The following is a 20,513-nucleotide window of genomic DNA, read 5'->3' on the forward strand; positions in this document are numbered from 1 at the left end:
GGCCTGGCAAGGTCCTCTCTCTCCTCTTTCCTGAATCACTCTGCTTCCTGTCTGTCGGATAGTAAGCCACTTCTCAGCCACACTGCCCTGCCTGGGAGCCAGCTGATTATGGACTGAAACCTCTTCAAACTGTGGCCTTTCCTCCTTTAACTCACAGGTGTTGGGTATTGTCCCTCAGTGACAAGAAAGTAATTTAGGGCTGAGGATTTAGCTCAGCGGCGTAAGCGCCTGGCTGGCAAGTGGAAAGTCATGAGTTGGATCCCTGATAGCAAAGAAAAGAAAGGAAAAGACAGTAATTTAGCAAGGGGCCACCTTTTGTGGGGATCATGAAGGCCACACTGAAAGGCAACCCCTGGGGTAGGACTGAGGAGTGAGTCCAGGCAGGAGCGGAGATGAGGGTCAGAGGCACAGCAGTCCCAAGACCGGGGTGGGGGGCACCAGAAAGCAGGGACGCAGGAGCCAGCTCTGTGGGCTCCGAAGGACTCTGAGCCAAGGGCAGGGTGTGTCATTTGGTGGTGGCACCAGATGGTTCCTATCTACTGTTGTTGAGTACAGAGCTGAAATGTGCACTGTGTTGACATGGGGTTTCAAGCTCCATGTTCCAGGTCCCCAGACATCAAAGGCTACCCTGGCTTTGACTGTCACTCATAGAAAGGACCGGTTCCAGGTAGATGTCCAGGGTTCTACTGCACCTATAAGGACCATGTCACTGGAAGTGACAAACAGCCCTAGAAAAGCTGGGAAGCCTTTGTGCCACCCTGCAGCTTCGCCAGGTGTGATGGTCAGATGGTCAGAGGCAGCCCAGGGTACCTCCCTCCTCAGTCCTTGTACCCTGGAGCTCATTTTGTTCCTGGTCCCAGAAAGAAGTCACAATACCAACCATCCGCCGGGCCCAAAGTGAAGTATGCCTTTTTCCTGGTTCACTACCAAGGCAGGAAGAATCTATTCACCTGGAGAATCCTGGTGGGCCATGTGTCTCACATGTGTAACAAGCCTGTGTGTCTGAACACGAAACATTGCCCTTGGGGATGATTTGGGACCTCTTCAGACAGTATACTACACTTCTCTAATTGTGCCCACATCACAGCTCGAGACCTTCCTCTGGGGAAAGAAGAACTGGCCTCCTGGTAGCATCTCTCTTGTACCACCCACCTCCACTACAGCCTGGCAGGCCTCTCCATCCAGCAAAGTCTCTCCAGCCAGGTTCGTACCCTGGCCCCTTTTCTGTCCTCTCTGTCACCTGAGTCATTCCTTGTGGGGAGTGCAGCCTGAGCACCTCTCAAGTCAGGTTCTGGAGGCCAGAGGACCAGGCTGCCCCCCAGACCAGCAGCTCCCACCCCATACCCCTTCTTTCCTCTCTAGCCTACAGTCACCATGTCCCTGACCCCACTGTTCTCTTTGGATGAGGGGACTCCAGGGACATGTGCAATGGCCCACAGGGGACCGTGATGGGCCAAATGGGCATTGGTGATGAGGGTCCCACACAGATAGTATGAGGTCTGGGTACTCCGATGCCACCAGAACTCACCTCCTGCTCAGCCTTCTCAGGTTCAGGGTGCCCTAAATCCTTGGTGCAACCAGGTTCCAGGACATGCATCCTTTCCTGCTGGGAGTGGAGGGCATGGAGTCCCCCCATGGGTCTCTCCCCACTCCTGGACTGGCGCTGCCGGTTCCCTGATGATGTCTATGGTGGGAGGCACAGTATGGAGTTCAGGCTGATTGCCTGCAGGGCCTCTCTGAGCCTCAATTTCTTCATCTGTAAGGTGGAGATTACACAAAACCCACCTCACAGAGATGCCAAAAGGGGGAATAAGCACCTGGATCTGTACAGAATGCTTTGCTCAGAAGGCTGGACCCACTGTTCCCAAGGTCAGTGTGAGCAGGGCCCTGACCTTTGCCCCAGCCCCCCCACTTCTGAGGTTAACCTCACCCACAAGCTCGCCCACATTCAAGATGATGTTGACACAAAGCCAGCCCTGTGCATCCTGGGCACCTGTTGATCATGGAAAGCACCGAGCCTGTTCCAATGACAGCTTTTCTGTGTGTGCCCCAAGACAGGCTAAGACAGTTATGCGAATACATGTGTGCTTACTAGGAAGTGTGTGAGTGTGTGAAACACTCGGAAACACTCAGGAAAACCAGCATCTGTTTACTCCTGGAAGTACAGCTTGTTGGGAAGAAGGGGCACTCTCACTCTCAATGTGTGTATCACCCCATTTTTAAAAAAACCTTATTTCTCAACAAGCTCTCACTACGTCATCAAGGAACCCAGGCAGGGGTCAAACTTGGGATCTTCCTGCTTCAGGCTCCCAAAGTGCTGGCATTCCTGGAGCATGTCACCACACCAAATTATGTCTTTCCAATTTTAACCTATATATTGCGTGATCTAGTAAAAATAAATACATGCAAATTTAAGACAATAATACTTGGGTGGGGAGTGTATTCCTGTAGAGATGAGAGTTTTCAAACTACAACCTTGATATGCCGAACACCACTGAGCTGTCCACTGCAAAATGGCTCACTATATATTTTTTTAATAGTGGATTTCATTTCGTTTCAATGAGAAAATGAAAAGCAACTGTGAATTGTTGTCCCAGGAAGTGCGTATTCATTGAGTACTTGCACATAGTCTTGAGGTGGAGTGTGCCTCTCCTTCCTGTATGTGCAGCAGGGGTCAGAGTAGGATCCCCACCTCTACCCAGGACCCCTGCTGCTCTGCAGGGAGGTGCAAAGGCCCTTCAAGTAAACAGTGCAGGGGGAGCTTCTTTTGTGGTCTTATTTTATTATTTAAAAAAAATATGTTACAAAACACTATCATTCATCATATATTTCTTGCTTATTTTTCTTTTTTTTAAAATTAAAAAAAGTTACTTTATAAAATAATACAAAAGGGCATGGCAGGCTGGGGCTTCCAGGCACTATCTGAGCTGCTGGGCCAGGGACTCAGTGCTCGGCTCCTGGTTCTGGCTCCCATGGTGGTTTGGGAGATGGCAGGTGGGGTGCTCATGGCTAAGGGAGGCTCACCCTCTCTGGCTGGGTCTCAGGGAGGCCCCAGGGGAAGAACAGGGAGGCTGCTGGGGTGGCAAGAGCCAGGAGTGGCACCCTCCCTAGCTCCCGCTGCTCAGCATCCCTAGCAGCTTGCTGGGCTCCAATCCCTGCTGCTGGGCTACCGTCTGCACATCAAAGCCCATGTGCATGAGGAACTGGGCCACATTCATCTCCTGCCCGGTGAACTGGTCTCGAATGGTGGGGCACGAGGGATTACAGTGGGGCCAGGGACAGCTGTCCACCAGGTGGATGGGGCAGCCCTTCAGGGGAGTTTTGCTGGCCTTATGGCTGTCGTGGAGGCTTCTGTCCCAGCAGTGCAGTGCTCGAGGCAGCGAGGTCCCCTTCACCTGGACATCTGTCCAGTGGCTGCAGACAGAAATGTGTGGGAGGGCATGGGGGAGGGTTTCATGACTGCTACTGGGGGCTATGCTTTAATTCGGACCACGAAGACTGCTGTGCACCAAATGGTTTCGGAAGCCCCAGAAGGAATCCCTTTAGATGAAGCTAGCGGGGGGGGGGGGGGGGGGCTATGAGAGGGCAAGTGTGGGTTTGAGGGGCACTATGGGACCCCTGGAATTAATACTGTGGACATAAGCTGCACCAAGGCTGGGTCACTGACCTCCGGATGATGATCTCGTGGGACAGGCAGGCAGGAGCGAAGCTGGCCCTGGTGGAAGGAAGACAGCACCCTGAGCCCCTGGACTCCAGCTCCTCCTCCATCCTGTGCTACCCGCTGGGAAACACTGTGGCCAGCTTGCTGCTCCTGCCTGGAGCCTGGCCCCCACCTGCCAGCACACTCCCTGCAACCCTTGCCCTTTGAGCCTGCAAATTTTGCTCAGAGTCCACCTTGTCCAGCAGGACACTGCCAGACAGTGGTAGGAGGCTGTCCCAGATAAAGATTTCACCATTTTTGAGGCCTCTATCTTATTTCATTTTATTTTATTTTGTCTTTTTGACACAGGCTCTCCCTATACAGTTCAGGCTGGCCTTGAACTCACTTTGTAGCCCAGATTAGTGTCAAACTCACAGTGATCTTTGTGCCTCAGCCTCCCAAGTGCTGGAATTACAGCATGTACCCCCACACCCAGTGAGATCTCTGTTCATTAACAGACTTACTGCAGGTTTGGAAGGGTTGAATTAGCCACCCAGAGTGGGGCCCCAACACTCACGGCACGTCCTTGAGTGTGTTACGCAGCTCATGACCCAGGTTCTGTATGTACAGCCACTGCCCCTCCTGAACCGGCTGTCCTGTGAGATGTGCGTTGTCTGCAGTCAGTTGGGCCTCATCAAACAGCCACTGTACCACGAACACTGGGCCTAGGGGGAGTAAGGGTCAGCTTGGCCCACCATCGTGCTAGGGTCCCTGCCACTCCCAGAGGGGCTCACAGGCCAGCCAAGCTCAGCAGGGCTTCCACTGTCCAGTGCCCCTCTTCTTTGTGTGTGTGTGAGAAATATTAGGAACTGAACGCACTCAAGCTAGGCAAGCACTCTACCACTGAACTATATTTTGATTTCTTTTTCTTTCTAGAAAATATACCTTTTGCCAGGCATGGTAGTATATGCCTGTAATCCCAGCACTGGAGAGGCTAAGGCAGGAGGATCAGCAAGAGTTTGAGGCCAGCCAGAACTATGTAGTAAGCACAAGGCCAAACTGAACTATATAGCAAAACCCTGTCTCAAAAAATAGAATACATTTTTTCTTGAAGAAAGACCCTTTTTTGAGTGTTCATGGTATTAGGGATTGAATCTAGGGCCTTTGCACTAAACTAAATGCCCAGCTCTCTCTTTCTATGCTGAAATGGGATCTCACCAAGTTGCTAAACTACCTAGGCTGGGCTCAAATTTTTCTCAGCTCCCCCCAGTGCTGGGATTACAGGTGTGTACTACGGCATGTGGCTGAAGTACTCTGGATAACCACCCACCACCTTGGCCTGGCCTAAATTTGGTGAAGCCCCTTGAAGGGGCTTCATTAATCTTCAGAGTGTAGGGCTTGGGAGTACTCGCCAGAGGCCTCATAGCAGAGACAGGCAGTGGCAGGATTCAGCTTCAAGCCATCCATAACCACCAGTGCAGACAGGGTGATCAATTGTCCTGATTTACCTAGGACTGAGGGTTTCAGTGCTAAGATGAAGATAGAGGCAAAGAGGGGCTACTGGTGTAGATGTGGTCACCTCTCTGGGCTATGGCCCCAGTTTCTGGCCCGCTTCTAAGGGTGGATTTTCAAGAAAGGTGCAGTGAGCCTGTACGGCCCACTGCTGCCCAGGTGCCCCACGAAGCCACTCACAGCGCAAAGTTGGGTAGACTTTGTAGCCTAAGAAGCAGTTCCACTCCTCGCCCTCCTTGAACTGGCTCCGACAGCGCTCTGGGACCATCCCGTTCCAGTACCTGGAGCCACAGCTTCAGATTAGGCTGGAGCTCCTCCCCCAGGGACACCACCAACATCCTTTGTGCAAGATGATCTTGGAATCATACCTGATGCCTCGGCGGATGGCCTCTGTGGGCGCACAAGTGACAGTGTCGACACAGTCTGTGCGGCGGTACTGCTTATTGTCCAGAAACCAGCCTGAGTCGGCCAGGCCCCGAACCTGGATGGCGGGGTAGCCCAGCTGCTCCAGCTGCTCAGCCACACGATCCACATTCAGCAGCACCCCAGTGCCCCCAGCGCTGCACAAAAGGCCACACCTGAGCCAGGTGGCTGGGAGGGTGCTCACCATGCACCCCTAAGCCTGCTCAGACCCCAGGTCAGGCCCTGAGGAGGAAGAGGGATCCTGATGCCTTTCGTCAATCAATGCATTCAGAACTGCAGATGCATTTCCCATTTACACGCAAAGCTCAAAGGCCTCTAGGAGGCCTGGAGACAGAGGAGGCTGGTGAGCTCCAGGCATCTCCAGAGCTTTGGGTGGCAGGACTGGGTTTCTCTTCCAAGCAAGGGCCTGAGCGCTGAGCTTTGTCTTCTTTCTTTTTCCTCTGTCTGCATAACTTTTTTTGTTTTTTGCCTTAGGTTTCTTATCTGAAAATGAAGACCCTCTATGTGCCCTGTAGCCAGCTGGGGTAACAACTGAACAGGTATGACACTGGCCTATGTGTCTTCTCCAGGACACAGGGCCTGGAGAAGGACATTAGTCTACAGTTGATCCCTTATCCTCTACCTCAGTTGGTCCCTGCAGCATAATAGCCATGGAGTCCAAAAGCTTCTTGGGAATTCCCAGTGATAAAGCTCTCTGAGGCCAAATCTCCATGATGCCCCTAAAAATGCGCATTCTCTGGCTCCAGTTTCTGCCCACTTCCCACTGCCTACCCACAGAAGCATGAGCCAGCAGGCTTCTATGAGGCCAGAGCACTGGACCTTCAGGCCTGCTCTCTCCTTGACTCCTATCCACAGTCCTGGCCAGCTTGCACCAAGGGCCCCACATTCCTCCACTCCCCAGTACCACTTGCCTACCTGCTCCCGGCCAGAAGCAGAACCTTGGCCCCACTCAGTCCTCTGCCCAGGAGCTCCTGAACCACCTCTCGGATGATGAGGGCACCCATGAACACGTACTCATCTGTGTGGAGAAATGGCACTTCAGGAGGGCCCTGGGCAGAAAGAAGGCTCCCTACCCTAGGCTGGTAAATAAAATGGGTCTTCCTGGGATGGGCCAGGGGGCTGGTTAGGGGTAGGTGGGTCAAATGCTCTAGGCCCTGCTGGAGGCAGCCCCCAAATGGAACTTCTGGAGAGTGGGGCTACTGCAGGGGCCAGGACAGTCACAGAGGTGATAGTAACCTTGAAAAAGTCACAGGGTTGAAAGTCTACATCTCCCTAGAACCCCAGAATCCTGCTCTCCCACAGGGGAGCCAGGGACTCACTCTTCTCCGACTTGGAGGAAGCCCCACTCCAAACGTCACTGGAGCAATAGGGAATGAAGCTGCAACGCCAGAATGTGTGAGCTTGCTGTGGCCCTCTGCTGCCCAGAGGCTTCAGGAAGGACCCTGGGACAGAAGGACTACCTCCCAGGAAGGACAACTTCTAACATCCAGGAAAGATATCCCAGGACGTTGCCCCTTCCCACAGTCACATCCCACCTCCAAGAAAGATAACTCAGAAAGGGCCACTTCCAGACTCCAAGAAAGACCCCCTCAGGACAGGGCCTCCAAGAAAATCACACCCAGTCTCCAGGAAAGACTTCTCCCAAGGAGAGACCCCACCACGAAAGGCCATACTGATTTCTGAAAAGGACCCCTAAAGAGAACCATTTTCCCAAGAACTCCTCAGAAAGGAGTATACCCCCAGGGAGCAAACCCTGGAGAAAACACCCCCACCCCCACCCCACCCCCGCGCAAGGACCCACACCCTTTCTCTTACACCATGTTGGCATTCCACCAGTAAGGGTTCTCCTCTGGCTGAGAGGACAGGATCCCTGTGCCTGGGGACACAGAGGTGGGTGGGTTTTTATTCTGCTAGGATGGAGCTGTGCAGGCATGGAGACCACAGGGAAGCCTGAGGGACAAGGGGTTCCCACTTTGGCTTCATGAAGGATGTGGGTGGAGCTGGAAGACTGGCCCAAGGTTGCCAGGGAAGGAGGGATGGATGGAGTTAGTTATGCCAGAAAGTCACCATGGCCACCGTGCTGTGATCACCAGGCTGTGACACTAGACGTGACACTCTTGAGCTCCGTGCCCTGTACCAACTGCTTTGACGCTGGCGAAATGAACAGTGGTCCCTGTCAGCACAGCAAAGCTATTTTTGGGGCAGGGATAAAGCTCAGGGGCACAGCCCCTGCCTGGCAAGTGCAAAGTCCTGAGTTTGATTCCAGATATCAATACTAATAACAATACAGTTAGTTTTAGTGTGTTAAGCAGAAGGTTAGCATCCTTTGGCTTTATAGAGAACTCAGATTTAGGGAAGGTGCGCCCGGCGGGGGTGGGGTCTCCCCAGCCTTGAGGACCTCACTGTGACAGATTGCTTAGCCCTGTTCCTTAGTCATCCAGGGAGCAAGTCCTGAAATACTCACCGGTTCGAGTCTGGGGCCAGTCTTTGGAGCTCATGAGGCGCCGCATGGTGTCATATCTGGAGTCGCAGTTCTCCCGGCTGAAGCAGTACCAGCCGCCTGCAGATACAGCCGCCCCCATAGATCTGCGGGTCCGGGGAACCCCTCCACCCCGGCCTCCCATTCCCAAGACTCAGCTCCTGGCACGCACCTTCCAGAAAGAGCAGCCACCGCCGGCTGCCCTTAGACTCCTTTAGGTAGTAGCTGCAGAGACGGGCGCGCGGAGCAGGTGGTCAGCTGGAGCAGCAAAGGCCGAGACCATGCCCCAAGGCTCCCAGCAGCCTTCTGCACCCCTCCACCCGAGGAAAGAGTCAATCCACCTGTCGCCCGTGTTGCACAAAGGCCACACGGGGGCACCAGCGGCCAGGCCCACAGAGTGCATTGGAGCCCCACGGCCTTTCCGGGAGGTGGCGCTCGCAAGACCGGGAAGGGGCAAGAGGCAGGGTGCTCGGTGGAAAATCCCCATGGCCTGTCCGGTGCGGGACCCGCTGTGACCCCGGGGCCCGCGGCGGGCGGGGGGAGGAGCGCCCCAGGGCAGCAGTGGCACTACTTGGCGAGGAGCGCCTGCACTGAAAGCTTATGCGTGGGCGGGGGCAACAAGCACCACGCGGCTTGGGGCGCGGGCGCCACTGAGGCGGGGTCGCAGCCTTCCCACCCCCGCCCAGGCTGGGCCTGACTCTGACCCAGGGCGGGCGCCCCAATCCCTTCCAACCCCTGGCTTCTCATCTTTTCCTTCTCTTGGGTTAGGATGTGAGAATGAATGCCGCACCCGGAACCTTCAGCCCACCTGCGCCCCCTCCTTGCCCCGCCATCCCGCGATGGGATTGCTGACTTTCGAGAGTCAAAAGCCGGAGTGGCGATGGTGGGGAGCAGCAGGGCTCTCCTCGCCCTCCCTCCATGTCCCCTCTTCCTTTGGAGCTTGGGCTACTCACAAAGAACACAGGCAGAGGGGCTGTGCAGAGTGCTCAGTGATCGCGCTGGTCGGGGACCTGGCCTTCGAGCGCTCCCCCACCCCGATTTCGCGCGCGGGGAGTCCCCAGCCAGGCCTTTCCAGGGCCAGCTTCGCTGGGTGCCCGTCGGAAACCTTTCGCTGAGGACGAGCACTGCCCCGGACAGCACGTAGGGTCCAGTGCAGAGTCCCTGTGTACACGCGCGCAGGGGGACTGAGACGCAGCGGCGAGGCGGCGGTCTGCGGGGTTCTGGAGGGTGGGCCTTACCCGGCCGGGCTGCCGTCATTGCAGGTCACTGACGTGTTGAGCAGGAGGTGCAGGCGCAGGTCCTCGTTGAGCTGCTGTGCCGAGCAGGGGTACAGGGACTGTGCCAGGCTCTTGACCTGTGCCATGAAGCTGTCCATATTGCCCTCCACGGCCGTGAAGTCTAAGGGGAAGCTCTCCACCGGCTGCCCAGTGCCCGGTGCGGCCTCGGTGCGCTGCGGGGGCAGCGGCGCCGGGGCCGGTTGCTGACCTCTGCGCCGCCAGGTCTTCCTGCCCTCGCCGCCCCCGGCCCAGTGCAGGAGGCCCAGCAGGAAAAGCACGCGCACCCCTCGGCCCATGGCTGCGCCACTCCAGCCGGCGGCCACCTGCGGAGAGCAGTGGCCTTGAGGTAGAGGCTAGGGGCGCAGGGGACACGGGACGCGGGGGGCGCGGACGCTGCTCTCCGCCCCCCCTCCCGCGCGGCTGGCCTGGCTGGGGCGGCGTGGGCTCTCGGCGTCGAGGCTCTCTGGCGGGCCAGGCACCGTCGGCTCCGCAGCTCCGGCCGCTCGGGATCTGGATGCACTGGCGCTGGCCCGCGCCAATGAGCGGAGGGGCCGGGCTGGGCGTAGCTCTCGGGGGCCGCGGCGGCCCGGGTGCCCGCGCGTTAGATGTGCCGCCGCCTGGGCTCGGCAAGGGGGAGGGGGCCGCGTTCGAGCTCCTCTTGGCGGAGGCATCGCCCTTTCTTCCCAAACCGCAGGCCTGACGGAGGGGCCTGGACTCTCCGGTCGCGGCCGCGGGAGGCGCTCCTGGCCGGCTCCGTGGGGGGCAGCGCGGCCGGCAGCTCAGATCCTAGCGGCCAGTCCGGCGCCGCGGCCTCAGCCCTGGGAGCGGCGGTGGACAGAGGACGGCGAGGCCTTTCCGCGCCGCCCGACGGGCCGGGGCACGGGCGCAGGGGCGCTGGACGGGAGCGCGCACCTGGAAACGCCGCGTCCCCCGGCCGCTGCCGAGGCCCGGCGCCGCGGTGGACAAGCCGTTTTCGACCCGCGTTCCCGCGCCACGATCCTCCCCTAATCTGGCGCTCACCGCGGCCAGTGCGCGCGGCCGGCCGGCCCGGCTTCTCCGTGTCTCCCGCGCTGCGTCCCCGCTGGCGCGCCCGGAGCCGCTCGCTCCCCCTCTGGCGCTGGCGCGGAGCCGCTCGGGACTTTTATCCAGCGGGGCCCCCGGGATCAAAGCGGCGGCGGACACAGGGCTCCGCGCCGAGGGGCCTCTGAGAGGAGCGGACAGGTGTGGCTTGAGGCCTCGCTCCCTTGGCGACTTGCGGGAGGAAACCGGGCGCCTCGATCGGCGCCGCGCCTTGGCGGAGCGACCCTATCCAGCGCCTTAATGGGTGATTCGGAGCGGCTCTCGGTGGCACTGGGGTCAAGAGCGTAGCGGCAACTTACCAAGGCCAGACGGCAGCGGGGTAAGGTTCTGAGTTGCTCTGGGCCAGCAGTCTCGCTGCTGCACCCCACAGAGGATCTCCAAGAACCTCTCCCTGCCTCTGCCGCCACTGGGGAAAGAGTGCTGAAGACTGGAGCAAGAGTGGACTGGGTGACCGCCTTGTAACCTACGGAATCTGTCCAGCCAGGTCACCTTACTTTCCCTATTATAGCTCAGAGTTTAAATCCCTGGAGGTAGAATGGCATTCCTCTCAGAAAATGAAATTAGATGCCACGTGTAAAAAACACCAGGCCTACGCAAGCTGAGGCAGGAGGATTGCCTGCTTCAAGGCTGTATATTGAGTTCAAAGTCAGCCTAAACTATATAGCAAGACTGTCTCAAAAAAGGAGGGGAAAGGAGACATTCGCTCGCAGTGGTGGAAGGGGAATGACAAGAAGAGGTGTATCCACTGTATGTCCCAGGTGCCACCACACCTCATGGTGCTACCCACCCCCTTTTATGCTTTACACCGCCACCTGCAGCCTGGTCTTTCTACAGAGGAAAGACCTGGTCCTTCCACAGAGACAGGAGGCAGTCCTGTCTTTTGGGACCTGCTGGCCTTCCAGGGTCCATCCTATAAAACACAGTAGGAGCCTTCCCCTCCTGAGAGGCATCTGGCTGATCAGGGGCTGCTGGGGCGATGGCAGCAGCAGGGTGCTGCCTGACCTGAGTCCTCCAGCTGGGTGAGGACCTGGGGGAAGAAACACCTCATATACTTAGCAGGCTGCTGTCTGCCAGCTCTGGCAAAACAGCGATATGTCAAAGGGGATCCTCAAGAACTGTTGTGCTGTGTGGGTAAGGGGTGCAACGGGTCCACGGTAAACTGCAAAGCTCATGATCAGTCCAGGAGGTGTCCAGGAGGTCACCTAACCTCAGGACATTCATGAAGGGGGAGAAGAAGCACACAGGTACACTCACAGACATCTGGGGGCAAATGTGTGCTCACTTCCCGGACGAGAACTGAGTTCAGAGGTGCTAACAGAGTTGCCACTTGTATGTAGCTCAGCTCATTCCAAAATCTATGTTTGCTGTCCCTTTGTTGTTGGGTCAGTATAAAGGCCACATTTTCTGTGACTGGCAAGAGCAGTAGCTTCACCATCTTGAGATGTCCTCCCAGCTACCTCTTCATCAAAGGCTAACCTGTCTGGTCTCCAGCACCGAACAACCACCTACCCCGGGAGCCTTCTGTTCTAGGAGCCTGGTGTTCCAAGTCCCAGCAGAGAAATTCTAACTTCCAGCTGGGTGTCAAGGCTGGGTGCTGGCCTGTGCTGCACACTGACCTGGCTCTGAGCCATCTCCTGGCAGGGAGATCCTGGGCAAGGTCCGTGATCTCTGTGTCCCTCTGTTTCCTCTTCTTCAAAACAGAGCAGTCACTATATCTCCTCTGGATGGTTATTGTGGGATTGTGGGTGCCCATGTGTGAAAGTGCACAGCACCAGGTTATGACTGCCAAGAGGTCAAGAGAAGAACATGCATATTATATTCTCTCACGTTTTCTTTTTTTTTTTTTTTTTTGTCTTTTTTGTTTTTGTCGGTACCGGGGATCGAACTCACGACTGCCTGCTTGCAAGGCAGGCGCTTATGCCGCTGAGCTAAATCCCCAGCCCTCTCTCACGTTTTCTGCAGCACAATTTAGCCTACACATTGAACCACAATGAATTTGTGTTTTGATTTATTCCAGAAGCAAAGAGGAGCTTGAGTCCATCCTTCCTCAGAACTTCTCTGCTTTCTCATTCTGTCTTCCAAATCCCCTGTGCCAGGACCCCATGACTGGCAGGGCTGCAACACCCTCCTCCTCACCCCAGGGCCAGGAATAGGGTTCCCAAGGCTCTAAGACTGCATAAAACTCTATCCTCCTCCAGCCTCAGACATACTGGCTCTGTCCTCCTCCGAGTTCAGCTCTGTCCTCTGCACTGGGGATGCCCCCACAGTTTCCAGGGTTCTTCTCAGAGGTGGGTTTTTCAAACCACCAGAGAGCTGGGCCTTTGCTTTCAGGTCACCTTCACTGAGACCAGAAGCCACTGTAGCCCTGACATATGTCCAGAAGAGGGACTCAGCAGTCACCAATGCCCAGTCAAACAACACACAACACACAGTTGGATGTCTGTGAGCAATAACATGGAAAATAACCAGTACTGAGGACATGGAAGAATATCACAACCCTGTGCATTGCTGGTGGGAGGGTACAATGGTGCAGCTGCTGGAAAAGACAATTTGGGACCCCTCCATAAGTCAAATGCAACATTAGTATCTGGCCTAGCAATTCCATTCTTAGGTATAGATCCAAAAGAATTGAAAACAGGTGTTCAAACAAAAGCTCATCCATGAATGTTCACAGAGGCACTATTCATAAGAGCCAAAAAGGGGAAGCAACTCAAAAGCCCATCAACAGAATGGCTAAACAAATGTGGTATGTCTCTACAATAGGGTTTATTTCAGCAGGGAGGAGAAAGACATTTTGACACAAGCTGGGACATGGACACATCTTAAAAACACTATACTCAATGCAATAACAGTCACCAGAAGGCACAGAGTGTGTGAGTCCAGTGATAGGAAAAATCCAAAAGCACCCAAGCCACAGAGATGGAAACCATATTGGTTGGCCAGGGACAGGAAGAAAGAAGTGACTCCTGGTGGATCTAGGGTTGAGCTTTAGGGTGATAAAAATGTTCTGAAAGTGAATGTAGTGATGGTAATGCAACACTATATTTACTAAATGCCCTGGAATTCTACACTTTATTTTTTAAAATTTTATTTTATTTTTTTGGTACTGGGGATTAAACTCATGACCTCACACTTGCCAGGCAGGCACTTATGCCACTGAGTTGAATCTCCAGCCCTTTATTTTTGTTTCTTTGAGGCAGTCTCCCTATGTAAGTTAGGTTGGCCTTAAACTCATTATGTAGCACAGACTGGTCTCAAACTCATGGCAACCCTCCTGCCTCAGCCTCCTAGGTGCTGGGATTACAGGCATGTGGCACCACGCCCTACAGCATTACACATTTTGAAGTAGTTAGTTCTGTTTTATGCAAGTTGTACTTTAAAAACCCAAATGAGCTGGGTGTTTTGATGTACATCTATAATCCCAGTGTTCAGGAGGGTGAGGCAGAAGGATCGCCATAAGTTCAAGGCCAGCCTAAGCTACATAGAGTTTAATTTAAACCCAGCCTAAACTGCACAGAAGGATCCTGTCTCACACACACAAAATACCAGTGAGTCAGACGGCTGATGGTCAGTACACAGGGTCTGGGATGGCCCGGGTCAGTCCTGGCACTGTCCCTTGAATGGTCAGGGATGGAGCAATGTGGCCAACACCTGGGTTTCTGTATTTGGGACATAGACCTACTGTGATGGGGCTTTCAGACTCAGTTCCTCATCTGTAAAGTGGGGGAAAACGCCTGCCTCCTGGGTCACTTGAGTCCCAGGGGAGCCAGGATGTGGGGGGCTTTGGCTGTCACACTCAGCTAATGAATATGGGACATATGAAAATTATGGCCCTTTGGTACCATGTGGGTGCAGTGACATCTCAGGGACCATGGCAGTCCAAGGTGCCCAATGCAGGAGGCTTATGGGATTACTTGTGAGGTTTGGGGAGAATGTTCCAAATCACCTTGCTGCACTGTCCCATGCAATGCTGTACAGCTCAGATACTGGGTGTGGGAGGTACCCTTCACTGACCCTGGCTACCCACTACCATGGTGGGGACAGCCTCCAGATGGGTCCTGCCTCTGGACTGGCCCATTCCTGTTTGGGTAGTGGCAGGTCCTTCTGTCTGAGGGTACAGCCTGAGCCCACCCAGCTCCAAGGGGGCAGCGAAAATGAGACCCACAAGGGTGGGGGTTCTGGGCTTTCAGAGCAGCACCCCAAATACAGAATATGGGTGCAGGGTGTGGTTCACTGCCTCCTGGGGAGGAGGATGAGGGGCTAGGGATGCACAGATGAGCAGAGTTTACTGCTAGGAGTTGTCAGTCTTAAATTAGGGGCAGAACCTTAATTCCTGGGAAGAGGAATCAAGATGGAACATCTTAGGAAACAAGAGCTAGGGCCCATGTTGGGCTGGCTGCAGGCAGAGCTGGCCCTGCAGCTGCTGGGGGAAGGAGAAGGGTGTGGCAGAGAATGACAGTAGCTCACATAGGTCCCACCTGTGGCTGTGTCTGACAGATCAAGAGCCTGGCCAGAGACTAGGTCTCCTGCGATCAGGATGTGGAGCAACCCTAGACCCAGATCCTTGCCTGCTTCTCATATGCCCCGCCTTGAGCTCCACACCACAGTCCAGCTGCTGCCTACCATCTGGGCCACAGCTGTTGTGTGCTGGCCTCAGCCACACTGTTCCACCCGACCACCTGGGCAGTTCTGCACCCCAGCTGCTGGTTTCTGAGCTGGAAGACCCAGGACAGTCCCCAGTATCAGGCTGAGGAGTGGCTGTCCCTGATATGCAGGCCTCACCCAGGACCCTGCTCCCCTCTCCTCCAAATGGGACTGCGGTCCCAGTAGGCCAAGAGCCCACCTCCAGCCTGGGCCTAGGCTGGGAGGCTCAAGGTTAGGCAGTCCCATTGCAGTTTGAGCCTCTAAGCCCCTTTTGTTGTACCCCTCACACATTCATCAGCAGGATCCCCTTGCCCAAAAATCCCCAACCAATTGCCATCTGATAGGGAGAGCAGGGTGGTGGTGGGGCTATCTTGGCCCAGGCTTTGGGAGAGGAGAGGGGAGCAGGGTCCTGGGTAAGGCTCACCTATCAGGGACAGCCACTCCTCAGCCTGATCTGGGGGACTGTCCTGAGTCTTCTAGCTCAGGCTCTTGCTAATCTGGTGGCCCTTCGCAGGTCTGATATAAGCAGCCCTGATCACCTGGCAGGAAGGCCCACATCCATCTCCCTGAGAGTCAGAACCTTTTCCCTGCCAGGGGAAGTGGAGAGGAGGTGAGGCCAGATGGACAGATGAGTTGCAGGCCAGTTTAACCTCAGCCTCAGCCTGTGACTCCTGAGGATCTTGGCAGGATTCGGTGTCCCTTCCCTCCTGCACTCAGCACCCCTGCAGCTGAGCCCCATCATATTCCACCTCTGTGCGGCCAGGTGGAGACTGCAGGTGCCACCTAACCAGCACTGGCTTAGCCAACTGTGGAGGCTCAGGGCCCCAGAAACTGACAAGAGGGAGTTGTGCGCATGGGAGGGGCTCTTCCCATTTGTGGCAATGGGGGTTCTTGGGGCACATTGGAGTGACCACAAGGTGCCCAGCAAGCGTTCCCTGTCCTTGCTGGAAAGGTGAGGAGCTGATGCTTGGGAATGTCAGGCCCTGGGCATCAGGGAGGGCCGAGAGGCTGATGAGTTCAGCCCTAAGGCCCCAAGGAGCGGCAGCTGCGCCATCTGTCCAGCTGTTGTCCCCAGGAACCCACAGAGAAGGCCAGGGCTGCAGCCCAGAGAGGCCAGCCGGCTGTGCGACCTTCTGCTCGCCCTCAGTCCCACCCTGTGATCCGCACGTGGCCTCTGGGGAGGCAGAAACAAACCCTCAGATCTGTGCACTGGGAACCTTTCAGCTCGCGGCAACATCAAAGGGGGCTGCGGGGCTGCGGGGCCTGTGGATGCTTCTCTTAAAGGGCCATGCCACTTTTAATTCAAAGCAGATTCTGGGAGCAGCTGTGTAGCTCCCCGGGGAGGGCTGACACAGGCAGAGAGGAGGAGCAGAAAAGTGGTGGCCAGGGGCTATCCTGCCTTCCCCAAGGTGCCGCATTGCACTTCAGAATCTAGTTAAAGTACAGAGGGCAGATAGCAGCCAGAACAAAAGCTAGCCTTAGAGTAGGCCTGCGTTCACCCTTTCTCTTAAAAGAGGGCATAGAGGCTTCACAGGGTAGCAGAGACAGTGGAATGGCAGTGGCAACTAAGATGCTAGATTCTTTTTTTGAGGGGTACTGGAGAATGAGATTGAACCCATAGTGCTCTCTCTACCACTGAGGTATGCCCCCAACCCTTTATATTTGTTATGCTGGAGATTGACCTCAAGGCCTTCACACTGAGCTATCTCTGCACTCTTTTCTTTTTGGAGACAGTCTCCATAAATTGCTAAGTTGCCCTCCCTGGGCTCAAACATGAGATACTCCTGCTTCAGCCTCTCAGAAATTACAGATAGGGGCTGGAGATTTAGCTCAGTGGCATAAGCGCCTGCCTTGCAAGCAGGCAGTCGTGAGTTTGATCCCCGGTACCGATAAAAAGGAAAAAGAAAAAAAAAGAAATTACAGATGTGCGCCATCACACCCAGTGACGCTAACTTCATTTAATAAAAGAAATACTGTACTGTAGTTTCCCCTGATCACTTGAGTATGGGTTGAGAGTCTTACCTTCCCAGGTGTCTGGCCACTTATTGATCTGTACATCAGAAGGGTCCTTGACGATAGTCTTATCTTGCATAGTGACACAGGGCATAGACAGCAGCCATGTTTGACAGGGTTTATCTTCAGCAGAGAGAGGACAGAGAGAAGCTGTCCAAGGAGCTCTCTGACACTTCATGGGGAAGAGAAAGCACAAGAACCCAACAGAAATCAGTCCCTGTGCTAGTGGCTCAGCAGGTGTGGTAGGAGTTCCAGGCCAGCCCCAGGCTGATTCTGTGAAATTCCTTCTCCTGGTTGGGCACAGGGCTTCTCACAGCCCATTGGGACTTATTTACCACAAGGAGCCCTGTGGCTGGTCACTGCTGTAGCTGTTCCCATGGCACAGATGAGGAGTTGAGGGCTGGGCAGGGTCTGCTGTGCAATAAGGCCAGGAGCCTCTAGGTAGCAAAATGTGCTCTAGTCCAGCAGGGGCCCAGCCTGTCTGCTTTAGTCATTCCCCTGGGCTGCCAACCCAGCTGCGTTCATTAGTAATCTGCCTATGGAGGACTGTAGTGAGGACAGCATAGGGGATGTGTTCTCTGTTACCTGTTGGGTCAGAATAAGGATCTATAGTTGTGACCTCACTGGGTCCTCACACATGCGCTTGCCCATCCTTGCAAAGATAAACACAGAATCCATGGGAGATGAAGGTGGCTTCCTGTGGGGGTGTGGGGATAAGTCAGGCCATAGCTCATTTTATACTTAAAGATACAATTGTTTTCTTTTTCTTTTCTTTCTTTCTTTTTTCCTTTGGTATCAGGAATCAAACTCAAGACCTTGTACTTGCCTGGAAGGGGCTGTTATAACTTTTGAATTAAATAAATATTTTAAACAATCAAAACGTAGTAACAAATCAAGCACATGCCTGTAATACCGGCACTGTGGACAGCTGCAGGATGATTGCAAGTTTGAGCCCGTCTTGTGCGATTTAGTGACCTAGCGAGATTGTACTTCCAAAATAACGGGGGAAGAGGGTCTGGAGGTACAGCTCAGTTTGAAAGCTCTGGGTTCAACGATCAGTACAGGAAAAGGAAATGAGGACATAGGAAAGATGTCACTGTGACATTAACTGTGGGTTAGTTGTATGGTACTGATGTTAGATTTTTCAATTATCTGTAACAAAATGGTGGTTATATTATAGAATGACTCTATCCCAGGAAACACACATGAAAGTATTCAGTTGCAAAGGGACACAATATCTCCAATTTATTCTCAAATGATTCAGAAAAGTTTTGGACATAGATGGGGAACACAGTAAGGCAAATGGGGAAACTAACAACTGACTGGCTATAAGGTTGTATGGGAGTTTTTTTTTTTTCTTTGTTTTGTTTGTTTGTTTTTTCAAGCAAGGTCTTGCTATGTAGCCCAGGTTGGCCTTGAATTCACAGCATCCTCCGGGCTCAGGCCTGTAAGTACTAGGGTTACAGATGTGTGCCTCCATGCCCAGTTTACTGGAGTTTCTTGTGCTATTCTTGCAACTTTCTCTTTCTTCCTCTTTCCTGGCTTCCTTTACCTCCTCTTTTCTTCCCCTCCTCTTTCATCTTCTCTTTTGGTGATGCTGGGGGTTAAACTCAGGGCCCTGTGATGCTAGCAAGTGCTCTACCACTGAACTACATTCCCAAGCCCTAACAAGTTTAAAACACAGTAATATAAAAATAGGAAGGCATTCCCCCACGAAGAAAACAGCAAAACAAAAAGTAGCATAAGAACCAGCATGGAAGAGGTGTCATTGGCTAAGTTTGGAGCAATCAGAAGCAATAATAAGGGGCTGGAGATGTGGCTCAGTGGCATAGCACTTGCATTCGAAGCCCTGGGTTCAATACTCAGCACACTAGGAAAAAAAAAAAAAGCTGTATGATAAACTTGGAAAGCTATGATTCAGCAATAATAAATTCAATTGTCAACTGATGATAAAACTGCTGGGTCAGTGGTTAGGGGCAACACATGTTATTTGTAGTCTCAGAGAATTATCCTACAGATCTTGACTGTGGAGGAATCTGGCTGATCCCAACCTGACCAAGTGATCAAATGTCACTTGCCTAGGGGAAGTGACAAATCTCATGCCTAGGGAAACTGGTGCCTTGGATTTCCTGATAGCCTGCCACCCATGCCATCTTACTGCCCATAGTGTTCAACTGGAGGATCTGGATCGCAGATTAGTCAAAAGTAAATAGGTCCAGACTCTCAGAAAATACTGTCTTGAAAACTAAAACTGACCCACTTATGGTGACCAAGCACTGTGTAGAATTCAGTGAGGCTCTGAGTTGCAGCCTGCAAATAGGAACAGTGTCCCTCGGGCTGAGGCCACCTGAAAGTTTTCCCATTTCTTCCACGTACATGGAGGTATCAAGTGTTTGTCAGTGTACAGATAAGTGTGACATGGGCATGTTGTTGGTATGAAGATGGGACAGTACACATACAGAGGAGGTGTCATTTGATAAATGACAACTGATGTCTGCATAGTCCTCCAGACTCTACTGTGAACCTAAAGCTTGGCCAGGAGTCCAGAGGGACACAAGGAGCCAGCCAGGCAGTTGGACACATGGGAAGGCCAAGGCCAGGCAGTCAAGCAGCAGAGTGGGAGCCGGAATTCACTCAGAATCTAGCTGAGACCATATAGGAGCACTTTATTTTTGGAGACAGAGTCTCACCATGTAGTTCAGGCTATCTTTGAAGTTCCTATGTAGTCCAGGCTGCCCTTGAACTCATGGTGATTCTCCAGCCTTACCTGGCATCATACCCAGCAAGCAGCACAATTTATAACAGTTAAATCTTGGAAACAGCCCATATGCCCATCAACAGATGAATGGCTAAAAAAAATAAGATAGGGGCTGGAGATTTAGCTCAGCGGCATAAGCACCTGCCTTGCAAGTGCGAGGCCATGAGTTCCATCCCTGGTATGGATAAAAACAAAAGAAAATACGATATGTATGCAATAAAGAAGGATAAGTGAGTCAGCACCTCAAGATCATTATCTTACATGAAAGAAATCAGACAAGCTTAAGTATTGCAGTTTCTCCCATGTGAGAAATCCAAAGGGTAAATAAGGAGCATAGTGGAGGACAGGCTTAGGAAGTAGGAAGAACATGTTCAGGTGGGAAAGGGAACAAGCGAGGAGGAAGAGGGATGGGAAGGAAGGGAAAAGGCAAAAAATGGAAACAAAGCTTTTGTAAATGGGGAGAAGAGGGGAGGGATAGGAAAACTAAAGAAATTCAAGGTATGGTAGGTACAGATTCAAATTCCCTGTGATGAATGTGATCAATATGACTGACAGACATGTACTAATAAAAATATAAAGTTAAAGAATTTAGCCAAGTCCAGCGAGGGGGATCTGGCATGAGGGCCCGGCATTGTTGGTGGTTGGACAGTCAGTAAAGGCAACTCCTTCCACCAGATTGGAATTGGT

At 53.6% G+C, this 20,513-nt stretch overlaps 1 protein-coding gene across 2 annotated transcripts; it reads right to left on the bottom strand.

Annotated features, from left to right (window-relative positions):
- Positions 1–2,762: 2,762 nt before the first annotated feature.
- On the bottom strand, positions 2,763–10,885 carry Notum (notum, palmitoleoyl-protein carboxylesterase). 2 transcript variants are annotated; one of them, XM_063242211.1, is made up of 12 exons: positions 10,711–10,885; positions 9,293–9,654; positions 8,227–8,279; positions 8,040–8,135; positions 7,391–7,451; positions 6,895–6,953; positions 6,491–6,593; positions 5,521–5,712; positions 5,333–5,433; positions 4,218–4,365; positions 3,668–3,715; positions 2,763–3,414 (listed from the first exon to the last, which is right to left on the bottom strand). In XM_063242211.1, exons 2-12 carry the CDS (start codon positions 9,625–9,627, stop codon positions 3,108–3,110), a joined length of 1,503 nt encoding a protein of 500 aa, XP_063098281.1. In that variant the 5' UTR covers positions 9,628–9,654; positions 10,711–10,885; the 3' UTR covers positions 2,763–3,107. The 2 variants fall into 2 exon arrangements, with proteins under 2 accessions (XP_063098281.1, XP_003464865.2); XM_003464817.5 differs by lacking the exon at positions 10,711–10,885 and adding an exon at positions 10,352–10,538.
- Between the last annotated feature and the right edge of the window lie 9,628 nt (positions 10,886–20,513).

The sequence above is a fragment of the Cavia porcellus genome, unplaced genomic scaffold, assembly GCF_034190915.1.
Source record: "Cavia porcellus strain 051 isolate PalLab524CR breed Dunkin Hartley unplaced genomic scaffold, mCavPor4.1 scaffold_32, whole genome shotgun sequence".
Taxonomy (NCBI): Eukaryota; Metazoa; Chordata; class Mammalia; order Rodentia; family Caviidae; genus Cavia; species Cavia porcellus.

Excerpts from the sequence above, each read along its gene's own strand:
- Notum (XM_063242211.1), bottom strand. The coding sequence starts at position 9,627 with ATGGGCCGAGGGGTGCGCGTGCTTTTCCTGCTGGGCCTCCTGCACTGG. Across the intron at positions 8,136-8,226 it reads GTGGCTGCTCTTTCTGGAAG|GCGGCTGGTACTGCTTCAGC; the intron begins GTGCGTGCCAGG and ends CTGTATCTGCAG. Across the intron at positions 5,434-5,520 it reads GCCATCCGCCGAGGCATCAG|GTACTGGAACGGGATGGTCC; the intron begins GTATGATTCCAA and ends CTGTGGCTCCAG.